This window comes from Apium graveolens, chromosome 4, assembly GCF_009905375.1.
Source record: "Apium graveolens cultivar Ventura chromosome 4, ASM990537v1, whole genome shotgun sequence".
Lineage (NCBI taxonomy): Eukaryota > Viridiplantae > Streptophyta > Magnoliopsida > Apiales > Apiaceae > Apium > Apium graveolens.
In genome coordinates, this window is record NC_133650.1 from 110,344,918 (window position 1) to 110,357,259 (window position 12,342).

At 35.7% G+C, this 12,342-nt stretch overlaps 1 protein-coding gene across 1 annotated transcript; it reads left to right on the top strand.

The window, feature by feature from the left end:
* Positions 1–10,096: 10,096 nt before the first annotated feature.
* LOC141718857 (lauric acid 10-hydroxylase-like) lies at positions 10,097–10,728 on the top strand. Its single transcript, XM_074521233.1, has one exon. It carries the CDS (start codon positions 10,225–10,227, stop codon positions 10,726–10,728), a length of 504 nt encoding a protein of 167 aa, XP_074377334.1. The 5' UTR covers positions 10,097–10,224.
* The last annotated feature ends 1,614 nt before the right edge of the window (positions 10,729–12,342 follow it).

Sequence of the window (12,342 nt, forward strand, 5' to 3'; positions counted from 1 at the left end):
TGTGTATTAAAACCTATATCTATATTGTTTGATAGTATATAGTTATACATATTACTAATTTTTTTTCTAATTATATTAATAATTTAATATTTTTCTAGAAAAAATAAAGTTTAAAATTGAGAAAGTCAAACTCAGGTTTGATCTCGAGTACTCGGAATTAAAACTAAGATTTAACCGATTCTTAATAAATTCGGTTTTAAAATCGATTATTTGAAAATGGGATTGAATCAGGGGTTAAAAATTAGGACTCAACCGAGTACTAACTCGGCGATTTTGTAAAACGCTTGTTGAAATGAATTACAATTTTCAAGTAATGGAGCTAAATATAGTTGTGAAGTACTCAAATATAGTTGTGAACCCAACTGGTAACCTTTCAATTGGTACTCGGCAATTTTTAAAACGCTTGTTGAAGTGAATTGCAATTTTCAATTAATGAAGCTAAATATAGTACATCTTTTCACAAAAGACAACTATAATAATTCAAAATATTGGGGGGGAATCCCAAAACCGTTTCAACTTCCAGGCCAAAACCCTAGACTCAACACAATCCAGATTGGGGGGATATCAAAACTTAAATTGTTCTTAAGACATCAAACCTTAGTCTTGATTGGCTAAACTCAACACAAACTAGACTGAGGAGAAAGCAGAGCTCAAATTCTTCTAAAGACATCAAACCGTAGTCCTGATTGCCTAAACTTAACACAATCTGGACTGGGGGGCAAGCAGAGATCAAATTATTCTAAAGTCATCAAACCTTACTCCTGATTGGCTGAACTCAACACAATCCGGACTGGGGGGTAAGCAATGCTCAAATTCTTCTAAATTCATCAAACTTTAGTCCTGATTGGCTGAACTAAACACAATCCGAACTGGGGGGCAAGCAAAGCTCAAATTCTTCTAAAGACATCAAACCTTAGTCGTGATTCGCTGAACTCAACACAATCTGGATTGGGAGGCAATCAAAGCTTAAATTCTTCTAAAGGCATCAAACCTTAGTCATGATTGCTTGAACTCAACAAAATCCGGACTAGAGGCAAACAAAGCTCAAATTCTTCTAAAGAAATCAAACCTTAGTCCTAATTGGACGAACTCAAAACAATTCGGACTGAGGGCAAGCAAAGCTTAAATTCTTTTAAAGATAACAAACCTTAGTCCTGATTGGATGAACTCAAGATAATCCGGACTGGGGGCAAGTAGAGCTCAAATTCTTCTTAAGACATCAAACCTTAGTCCTGATTGGATGAACTTAACACAATCCGGACTAGGGGCAAGCATAGCTCAAATTATTCTAAAGTCATCAAACCTTAGTCCTGATTGGCTGAACTCAATATAATCCGGACTGGGAGGCAATCAAAGTTAAAATTCTTCTAAAGATATCAAACCTTAGTCCTGATTGCCTGAACTCAATACAATTTGGACTGGGGGCAAGCTCAATTTTTTTTAAAGAAATCAAACCTTAGTCCTGATTGGCTGAACTCAACACAATTCGGACTGGGGGCAAGCAAAGCTTAAATTCTTTAAAAGACATCAAACCTTAGTCCTGATTGGCTGAACTCAACACAATCCGGATTGGGGGCAAGGAAAGCTCAAATTCTTCTAAAGACATGAAACCTTAGTCCTGATTGACTTGATTCAACACAATTCGGATTGGGGGCAAGCAGAGCTCAAATTATTCTAAAGTCATCAAGCCTCAGTCCTGATTGGCTGAACTCAACACAATCCGGACTGGTGGGCAAGCAGAGCTCAAATTCTTCTAAAGTTATCAAACCTTAGTCCTGATTGACTGAACTCAACATAATCCGGACTGGGGGTAAACAAAGCTCAAATTCTTCTAAAGAAATCAAATCTTTGTCCTGATTGGCTGAACTCAACACAATCCGGACTGGGGGAAAGCAAATCTCAAATTCTTCTAAAGACATCAAACTTTAGTCCTGATGGGCTGAACTCAGCAGAATCCGGACTTGGGGGCAATCAAAGCTTTAATTCTTCTAAAGACATCAAATCTTAGTCCTGATTTCCTGAACTCAACACAATCCGGACTGGGGGCAAGTAAAACTCAAATTCTTCTAAAGACATTCAACCTTACTCCCCCATCCAGAAAATATGCATAGGGGAGTGGGGGGCACATGATAGTACATACAGCTCTTAGAAGGACTATGTCCGGACTCCTAACTCCATCCAGTCCCGCATATTACTAGTCCAGACTAATCTAGTCCTGGTAGCCCAACCTTGGGAGGTCCCAGCACGTGAGGGACATAAACTTTGTAAGTCCCAGCACATGAGGCATATGCCCAAGCGAGTGATGGGACAACTGTCATTCATCAGTCATGAGCACAATCAGAGCACATGCCAGGAGATCCTTAGAACATTCCTCAACCACTACTATCCTGACACGTGTAATGCATCTATCCCACCTAGGTGTCCCCCGCTCCTAGAACCAACGACTACGATTCAAGGTACCAACCCCAAAACTACCTTACACTCATATACACACACAACCACCTTGCATTCTTATCTATCTTCATCTTCCCCAAAAGCGAGTTCTTACTCTCACATCGGAGGCGCCGTGGGACCCAAACCCCCCTTCTGGTGTTGTTTTGTAGGCACCTCACGACAGCTACACTTCCACCGCAGCGAAGGATCCAGGCACGACGTCAAAAGAGCAGCCCCGCCATCAGGAATTATCATGGAATATGACTAAAAATAAAGGAACTTGGTGTGTACAATAATGGAATGACAGAAAGCTGTTTGACACGAGCTAATTTTTTTTCCGGATGGAATGAAATTTTAGATTTTGAACTTTTTATACCATCTCTAGTTGCAACAACCTTTGTTGACTTCAACAATGAAAATTGATAGATTTGAAAAATAGAATGAAAGACAAAAGGATGAATATCGAATGTTATGCAAGAATCGATTTTAAATATGACCTACTCGTAGAAATAAATATTAATTTCTTAGTAACGGGGTTAAATTAGTTATTAAGGTTTTTAAAAGATGTCGTAAAAATTAAATTTGTAAAAATTGGAAATTGCTTCGACTCGATTTTATTTCTAAAAAATGATTATTCAAAAATCAGAGAGTATTGGGAATAAATACTCGAATTACTAATCGGATATCATTATTTTATTTAGTTTATCCCACATATATAAAATTCATTTTATTATTATTTTTGTATATGTGTATTAAAACCTATATATATATATATATTTTTTTTTTTGTTTGATAGTATAGTTATACATACTACTAAATTTTTTATCCAATTACAATAATTTAATGTTATACTAGCAAAAATGAAGTTTAAAATTGAGAATGTCAAACTCTAATTTAATCTCGAGTACTCGGAATTAAAACTAAGATCTGACCGATTCTTGATAAAATCGATTTTAAAATCGATTATTTGAAAATGGGATTGAATGAGGGGTTAAAAATTAGGACTCGACCGAGTACTAACTCGGCGATTTTGTAAAACGCTTGTTGAAATGAATTGTAATTTTCAAGTAATGAAGCTAAATATAGTTGTGAAGTATTCAAATATAGTTGTGAACCCAACTGGTAACCTTTCAATTAGTACTCGGCGATTTTTAAAACGCTTGTTGAAATGAATTGCAATTTTCAATTAATGAAGCTAAATATAGTTGTGAAGTACTCAAATATAGATTACATAAAAATATAATACTAAAATAAGTACCTGGATACTTCCATATACTCTACTTTTCTGGATTATATTTTGACAGCAATGTGATACATGTGCTGACTGTCGTGCAGACCATGCCCTTGTAAGTTGAAACCAGACATCAATACCACAAAGAATCCTTGATGAAAACTGCATAATTTGCTTAAATGATCGGTAGGAAGTGTTATCAATCTTGTACGATAAAGACATTGTTATATATATATATATTGAATATATAACTACTTCACAAAAACATTGTTAATTCTTAAATCACATAAGCATATGAGAATTAACAATTAAATTAGGAGAAGGGTTTGAGAAAACAAACAGAGATTGGATTTAATCTCGAGTCCAGAAAACTGTCTCCTTAAAGCAGTTTCACCCCGCACCATCCGTGTTTAGCGACCTGCTTCCCAGGATAAAACGAGATACTAGTATAATCGATAGATCGAATATACTCTCAGCGAACTTGAACTGAGCCCGAGAACTATCACCGGAATATTGGAAAAATTTAATACTAAAGAGACCGAGAATGAAAGAGATGACTCTTATTTCCTCGACTTAATAAAACTGGTGCCCTAAGACTCTATTTATAAAGAGAGGCTTGAAAGGACTTGTTTTTCTTTTCGATGTGGTACATGGTATTTATAAGAAAAACTAAGGAATAGGTTTGTGCTACTCTCGATGTGGTACAAAACCACTTTTCATATTAAAAGGTAAAACTTTGGAACATCAGTTCTCATTCACCTTTTACTCATTTTGAGCGTGTTAATATGCGTTGGAATCCCCTCGAAGAGAAGAATACGTTCCAATAAATACACACCACTAACACATAATGTGTCTCACTCATATAGAGTCTCAAAATGATTCACAACTTAGTCTAAAATACTAAGTTTGTCCAACAATCCCCCACAAATGAGATTGATGGTCCAGTAGCACGCACCACATAGACACCACATAGACAGACAGACGCGGAGCTTGACTTGGTGATAGTTCCGGCGGTCGGATATAGCATACGATAGGTAGAGAATGCTCCTTGAACCTTCGCTCGAATAAGTATATCGACTTTACTGGTAGACAGTATGACGCGATGTCCTTGAACTGTTCGACCGTTTGTGTAAACGATGACATACTCATCACTATATCTTTCCTGACTCATTCAGTTCTCATGATTATGTCCATTTTGGCCCTGGAACATCGTCCTGGTTCTGCAAGAGTTTCTAAAGAATTGTGCCTCGCAATTCTCCTTTGAAGCGGCCATACTTCTCTCTTACATAGGTGATCTTTATCTTATAGAGTAACCCGCGTTTACTTAACCGAATATTATGTATTCAAACTTGAAATCCCTGTATTCGTCAAAGATCATTAAAAGCATAAAGCTTAGCCTCGTACCTTACGGGTCTCACTGTTTCATCATCATAGAAATAGGCCAGGGGTTACCCCCACAGTGATTTGGTCATCATGATTTAGTTGTCCCATTGAACCAAGTTCTTGGGATCTCCAGTCAGCAAGGTTGGGTGTCCACCATGACGCCGTTAAGCAATAGGCAAGGCCCATTCCTCTCAATGATTTGACAACTATCTCTCGGTCTAACTAGATTCCCTTGACTTAAACAGATTCGCTCAGTTTAACCATCTGGTTAGTGGATCCAAACATTATCATTTAACTTTACATAGTCAATCATGATAATTCTCGTTGAGAATAGTTGTTTAATGGTATTATGTCCTCATCATAGATGTGAGACATACCAGTTCATACACAATAATGTGATCTCCCAATTTGCATATTGATTACACGATATATGCATATTGAAGACACATTTTCCTTGTCATTTAGGAATATCCTTACAAAGTGGCTACTCGGCCTTTTAACTGCATTTATTTTATGCACCAGACTCGTATTCCATCATGAATCGAGCTAAGTTTAGGATTTCCATGACACGACTGCTAAGTGTGAAATGTATTCTCGAATGACTTTTAAGTTCTTAAAGTCAAATATCTAATTTACATACTATATTCACATAGTACAATTAGATATCTTTCGTATTGAAGTCCAAGCTCACGAGCACATATCATACACCTTAAATCTCATTGCAATCACTTCCAAGTGACCAATTTCCATTGTACTCGTGCATCTACCCAGTTTACCAACTGTGTAGCCTATGTCTAATTTTGTACAATTTTAAAAAGTACAACAGACTTGCAATCCTTCTTGAGAGATCCTTGTTCATCTACGCTTGGATATATATAAATCCATTCCAGCTATGACAACTTTAGCTTCGTTGACCTCTTCAAAATTCACATCACCAACATGTGACATGTATCATCTAAAACTTTTAAAGTCACGAAGATTGTAATCTTCAAATCAAAACTTTTCAATCTCATCAAGATTTTCAGAGATGATCCTCTTGTCATTACTTCTCGTAATGATCAGATCACTCACATGCAATCAATTATGACTTGCATATCATGAGTAAATAACACATGCACACTTGTCAATTCTCTGATTTTGAATCAGTTTGACATCTCATATTGACATATTTCATATTTATGAAATAACTTTACTAGTTATTACTTAAGGCTTCACTTGTTATTGATATTACCAGCTTTTAGCGTCCCAAAAAAACCAGCAATTTCAGTTTGCATCATTACCGAGTTTAAGCGTCCTTAAACTGGCAATCCTTATTCACATAGCAACCAATATTGAGCGTCCTCAAAATGGCAACCATGTCATTTATTTGAAGCCATTGCTTATCATAGCAATATCAAATTTAATATGCCATTATTTCGTGTCAATGTTGTTTCACTCAACATGATCACCGAAAATACAGATTTTCTACTCTTGCTTTATCTAGAGCAACCCTCGGGTTCATGTAAATAGATATTTCTCCAAATATCTATTTAGAAAGACCATCTCAATGTTCATTGATGCACTTTTAAATTTCACTATACGATAATTTTAGTATCATCTTAATGAACCTTATTCTCAAAACTCGAGAATATTTCATAAATTATATAAGGTCATCACTTTCGACTGTAATATTTTTTTGTATCAGTCTGACCTTATACTTCCTTCAGACCCAGATATATTTTCCCAATTTAAAAATTCATCTGGGTCCTAATGCTTCTATCTCGTAAGAAGATCTATATATTTTTTTTTTAAACAAGATTCTGTCAAACAGAACCACTCTCTCTATTTCTTAACATCCTTTCCCCCACAAAGGACATAGAGAGAACATGCACAATCCATTTTCTAGTACACGTGCTAGAAAATCTTGATTTATTGACTCTCAGTAATAGTCAAATTTTCTCTTGATATATTCACTTATCAAGAAATTATACGTGAAGCGCATTGCTTCTATTAAATTTACGAGTTCACCTTCAAGCAAATTATCAAGACATTCGGGACTAGCAATTATCCAAGTCTTTTGCTCTCTGCAGGTTCATCCTCACATTCATCCAATAACTCGTAAGTTCATTTAGATGACTTTTAATTACAGATCTACTAGGATCTACTAGCTTATCGCATAAGCATTCCTAAACTCTGTAATAGTATTCTTACGAATCTTAAAAATTAGATTCATATATCGGATATTATTAGACTCAACCATTGTCTATGTATCCATCCAAAATATCTCAATTGATTTTGGATCTCATGCTACCAACAGAGGTATTGGTATCAAGTTTCGAGATACCCCCACATTTCAATTATTTTCAAGAATGTTTCATTACATTCCACTATTCATAGAAAATTCAATAATTTTCTATTTTAGATACCCCACAATTTTAATATTTTACAGAATGTCAGAAAATATTCCAAAACTAATAGGAAATTTAATTATTTCCTTCTGTGGTATCATGTTTAAGGAACGATTAGCCCTTCGTAACTAATATCCTCAAATTCAGTGATAGTCTGAGCTGATCACAATCGTTTTGCATCTCTCTCAAAGCGCAACTCAAGCCTGCATCTACTCCATTTATATAATGCGAGTAAGGTGCAACGACCTCATGAATATTCACGTTGCAAACAGAATTTGCCCGGTGATTATTCATCATCAAATTTATTCACAACCATCTTAATTATCTGTATTAAGTTGGATTTACCCTTGAGTTTATAGAGCACACATCTCTCTATTTAGCTTCAATATTGACTCGACTACGAGTACGAGTGACAAATGTTTTACTATCAAACTAGACAGTAAACACGTATCGTGTCACTACCTCTCATCTGAGCAGGTTTTACGTTATTCATTAAAACCTATAAGATTTTAATATCATGTTAAAAGAACTTCCCGTAGTTCTTATCATTAAAAATTCAATTACCGAATTTCTCGAAAATATTTACATGGTTCACACGAACCTACATTTATGGCTCACCTACTGGTACAACCAGAAAAGGCCCAAGGAAGAACATAAATCTTCAATAAACCCACATTCAGTGATCCTTGATCAACTGATGCGTTAGGGTTAACAACTTTTCGGATTCTCTCCGAAGTTCAGCATAAATACTGATATCAATATTCGCCGTATTAAGTATCACATGGATCACTATAATAGGCTCGTGTGTCACTGCCGCAGCAGACCGACACCAACACGTGAAATTACTATTTAACTGGAGGAAAAATCCAACCAGAAAAATATAATTTATGTGCCGACCCATAACCTGTACTCCAGGCCCATTAGGTTTTTTAATGTGGAGAATCCTGAGCAATTGTAAATCTGGTTCACTTCAGCTGCCCACCTCGTCATATTATTTAACAACAAACATGTTACTGCATTCTATCCAGTATTACAAGTTTGTGATATAACTCCATTATTAAAGATTAAACAATAATAATTGATGCCTTATCATCACTCAACAATGATTAAAAAATTAATCACCAAATAATCAAGTTCCATCATGAAGGGTCACATTTATGTAGCCATATCATTTAATTGCATAGCAATATCATGTTATGAACTTGCAAACATGCATGTAAACTATAGCATATATGATTCTTGTATCAGTGTACTAATAATTCCAAAATCAATTCAGAATTAAGAAATCAATCACCATGTTAACAAAACATAATAAGCTATCCATTAATAGCAAAAACATGGACGAATTATAAATTTGGATTTAATCTACCAATTTATAATGATCAACCCGAAAGAGATGTCACCAAATATGTCCACTTGAATATAAGTTGATCATAAATCAATAACCATTAAAGCATCAATAGCCTTATAAGAAACCAATTATCCAACAACTTTGTGCTTACTTTTGCCTCGTACCTGTTATGCTTAAACAAAGCACCACTTAAAATCAAATTTATATTAATTTCAAGCACATGGCAACAAGTGATCAAAGAAATTAACGCACTAAATTTAATTTAATTAATGAGGCAAATAATGGCCACTCATATACCCATAAATAAATCCAATTTAAACAATCAAATTGACTTTTGCGTCTACTCACAAGAAAGTATGAAAATTGAAGATAACTGCTTTAAGATTGTTATCAATCTTGTACGATAAAGACATTGTTATATATATATATTGAATATATAACTACTTCACAAAAACATTGTTAATTCTTAAATCACATAAGCATATGAGAATTAACAATTAAATTAGGAGAAGGGTTTGAGAAAACAAACAGAGATTGGATTTAATCTCGAGTCCAGAAAACTGTCTCCTTAAAGCAGTTTCGCCCCGCACCATCCGTGTTTAGCGACCTGCTTCCCAGGATAAAACGAGATACTAGTATAATCGATAGATCGAATATACTCTCAGCGAACTTGAACTGAGCCCGAGAACTATCACCGGAATATTGGAAAAATTTAATACTAAAGAGACCGAGAATGAAAGAGATGACTCTTATTTCCTCGACTTAATAAAACTGGTGCCCTAAGACTCTATTTATAAAGAGAGGCTTGAAAGGACTTGTTTTTCTTTTCGATGTGGTACATGGTATTTATAAGAAAAACTAAGGAATAGGTTTGTGCTACTCTCGATGTGGTACAAAACCACTTTTCATATTAAAAGGTAAAACTTTGGAACATCAGTTCTCATTCACCTTTTACTCATTTTGAGCGTGTTAATATGCGTTGGAATCCCCTCGAAGAGAAGAATACGTTCCAATAAATACACACCACTAACACATAATGTGTCTCACTCATATAGAGTCTCAAAATGATTCACAACTTAGTCTAAAATACTAAGTTTGTCCAACAGGAAGCATGACAATAATGTTTATTATCATTTCCGACTTTTTCATAGCAAGGGAACAATGAACAAAGAGTGGGTGGCGTGCGCATACAGCACAATGGATATATTATTTAAGCTAAACAGCAAGATTTCCGACTTGAAAGAGCTTGAAACAAGTTGTAATTAGTTATGTTGTGAAAAACTTTAGAACGTGGCTAATTATTGTGGCTAATATTTTAAGATATGGCTGGCAACCATCAGATGTATAAGGATGTACAAAGTTGATGTTGGAACTCCAGTAGAATACCACAAGACTTCCAACCAAGAAATCTTGAAACACGAAGTGAGTTTACGGGCTAGATGGACGTGATCATCTTTGTATTATCTCTGATGCTTGCGTATGTTGTCTTCAAGTCTCTACTTTCATTTCCAAATAGAGGCAAAAAACTTCCCCCAGGTCCATTTCAGTTACCTATCATCGGTAATCTTACCAAACTAGGCAAGCTGCCCCATCAGTCCCTCGCCAATCTCGCCAAATTGTATGGTCCAATCCTGCACCTACAACTGGGGAGGGTGACCACCATTGTCATCTCTTCATCAACTCTAGCTCAGCAAGTCCTTCAAAAGCAAGACATTGCCTTCTCTAGCAGGTTTATACCGGATGGGCTCTACGTTTATGACCATCAAAAATATTTTATGGTACTTTTACCCGTTGGCCCAACTTGGAGAAACCTTAGAAAAGTAGTCAATTTAAACATGTTTACAGTTAACAAGCTGGACAAAAATCAACATCTACATAGTAGTAAGGTGCATGAGCTTATTGAATACGTTAAAAAGTGCCGTCAGATTACGTTACTGTTATGAAGTTCAAATTACATTAAAAACTTAACTACTAAATGAAACGTGCAGGACCTTTTTATTGTAGGAACATATACAACTGCAAATACTTTTTCTTAATCAGAATCTCAGGCTACAACATGCGAAGAGCTTCAGCTCTTTTTCTTACTTCTGTATATATTTCTATCTCACTATGCATGTAGGCAATACAAGTATTTATAGTCTGTCTAATATGTGCACACCTATTCACTTACGTATGTTTACAATTAATATAGCTGCTTTATTTTTCTACGGTCCACCTTAATTTAAGGATATATATTGATACACGTTTATGCAGCTGCTCTCCTTATCTTTATTTTTCTACCTTCCATTTATTCAAGCCGTGTGTAGCCTACCTTGTTTTATGGAATTCAAGCTGGTTCATGCATGCATAGTCTTGACTTTTGAGTTTACACAAAACAAGCTTTTATAGTTAATGATCAGGGCTAAATAAAGTTCTTCAGAGTTATCCACCGTCTTTGACTTCACTGCTGCGTCTTTTATTTTTCTGCCTTTCATACTAGTGCATCTGTTTTCAAGACTTGCTGATATTATGTTATCTTCCAGAGAGTTTGACTTCTAACACTCCCCCTCAAACTCGACTTTGCATTCCAAGCTTGTTTTTCATTTTGTAAAACACATCAGGCTTCAATGGCTTTGTAAATATATCCGCTAAATTTTCGTCTGTGCTGCAGTGCACTAACTCCACGATTTTATCATTCACTTGTTCGTGAAGAAAATGCTATTTAATATTGATGTGCTTGCTGCGACTGCGTGACACTGGAATTTTTACGAGAGAAATAGCGGATTTATTATCCACATAAATTTCAACCGGACCTTCCTCTATGAGATTTAACTCGCCTAATATGTAGTCTAACCATATAGCCTGACATGCGCACGCTGCTGCTGCGATTTATTCTGCCTCACATGTTGAAAGAGCAACTGTTGGCTACTTCTTTGATGACCACGAGAATATTGCTGAACCGATATGAAAAGCATATCCCGAAGTGCTTTTCCCGTCATCCAAATCTCCACCATAATCACTGTCTGAAAAACCAACTAATTTTGAATCTTGAGAATGCGTGTAAAACAGACCATGATCAAGTGTACCTTTTATGTACCTCAAAATCCTTTTAGCTGCCATGAAGTGATCTTGCTTCGGCTTTTCCATGTACCTGCTAACCAGTCCAACTGCATACATAATATCTGGACGAGTGAAAGTTAGGTACCTCAGACTTTCAACCAAACTTTTGAATAATGTCAGATTTACCGACTCCCTCGTTGAATCAATCCTGAGCTTTATGATTGCTTCTGCTGGCGTGCTCACTGGCTTGCATTCCTCCATTCTGAACTTCTTTAAAATTTGCTCTGCATATTTTTTCTGAGACACAAATATCCCATCTTTGCTTTGCTTCACCTCGACTCCAAGAAAGTATGACATTTGACCAATATCTATCATCTCAAATTCATTAGTCATAACTTTCTTAAAATCATCAAACATACCAGGATTATTTCCAGTAAAGATCATATCGTCCATGTATAAGCAAACGATCATAATATCTCCCCCTGAATTTGTTTTCGTGTAGAGGACATGCTCGTATG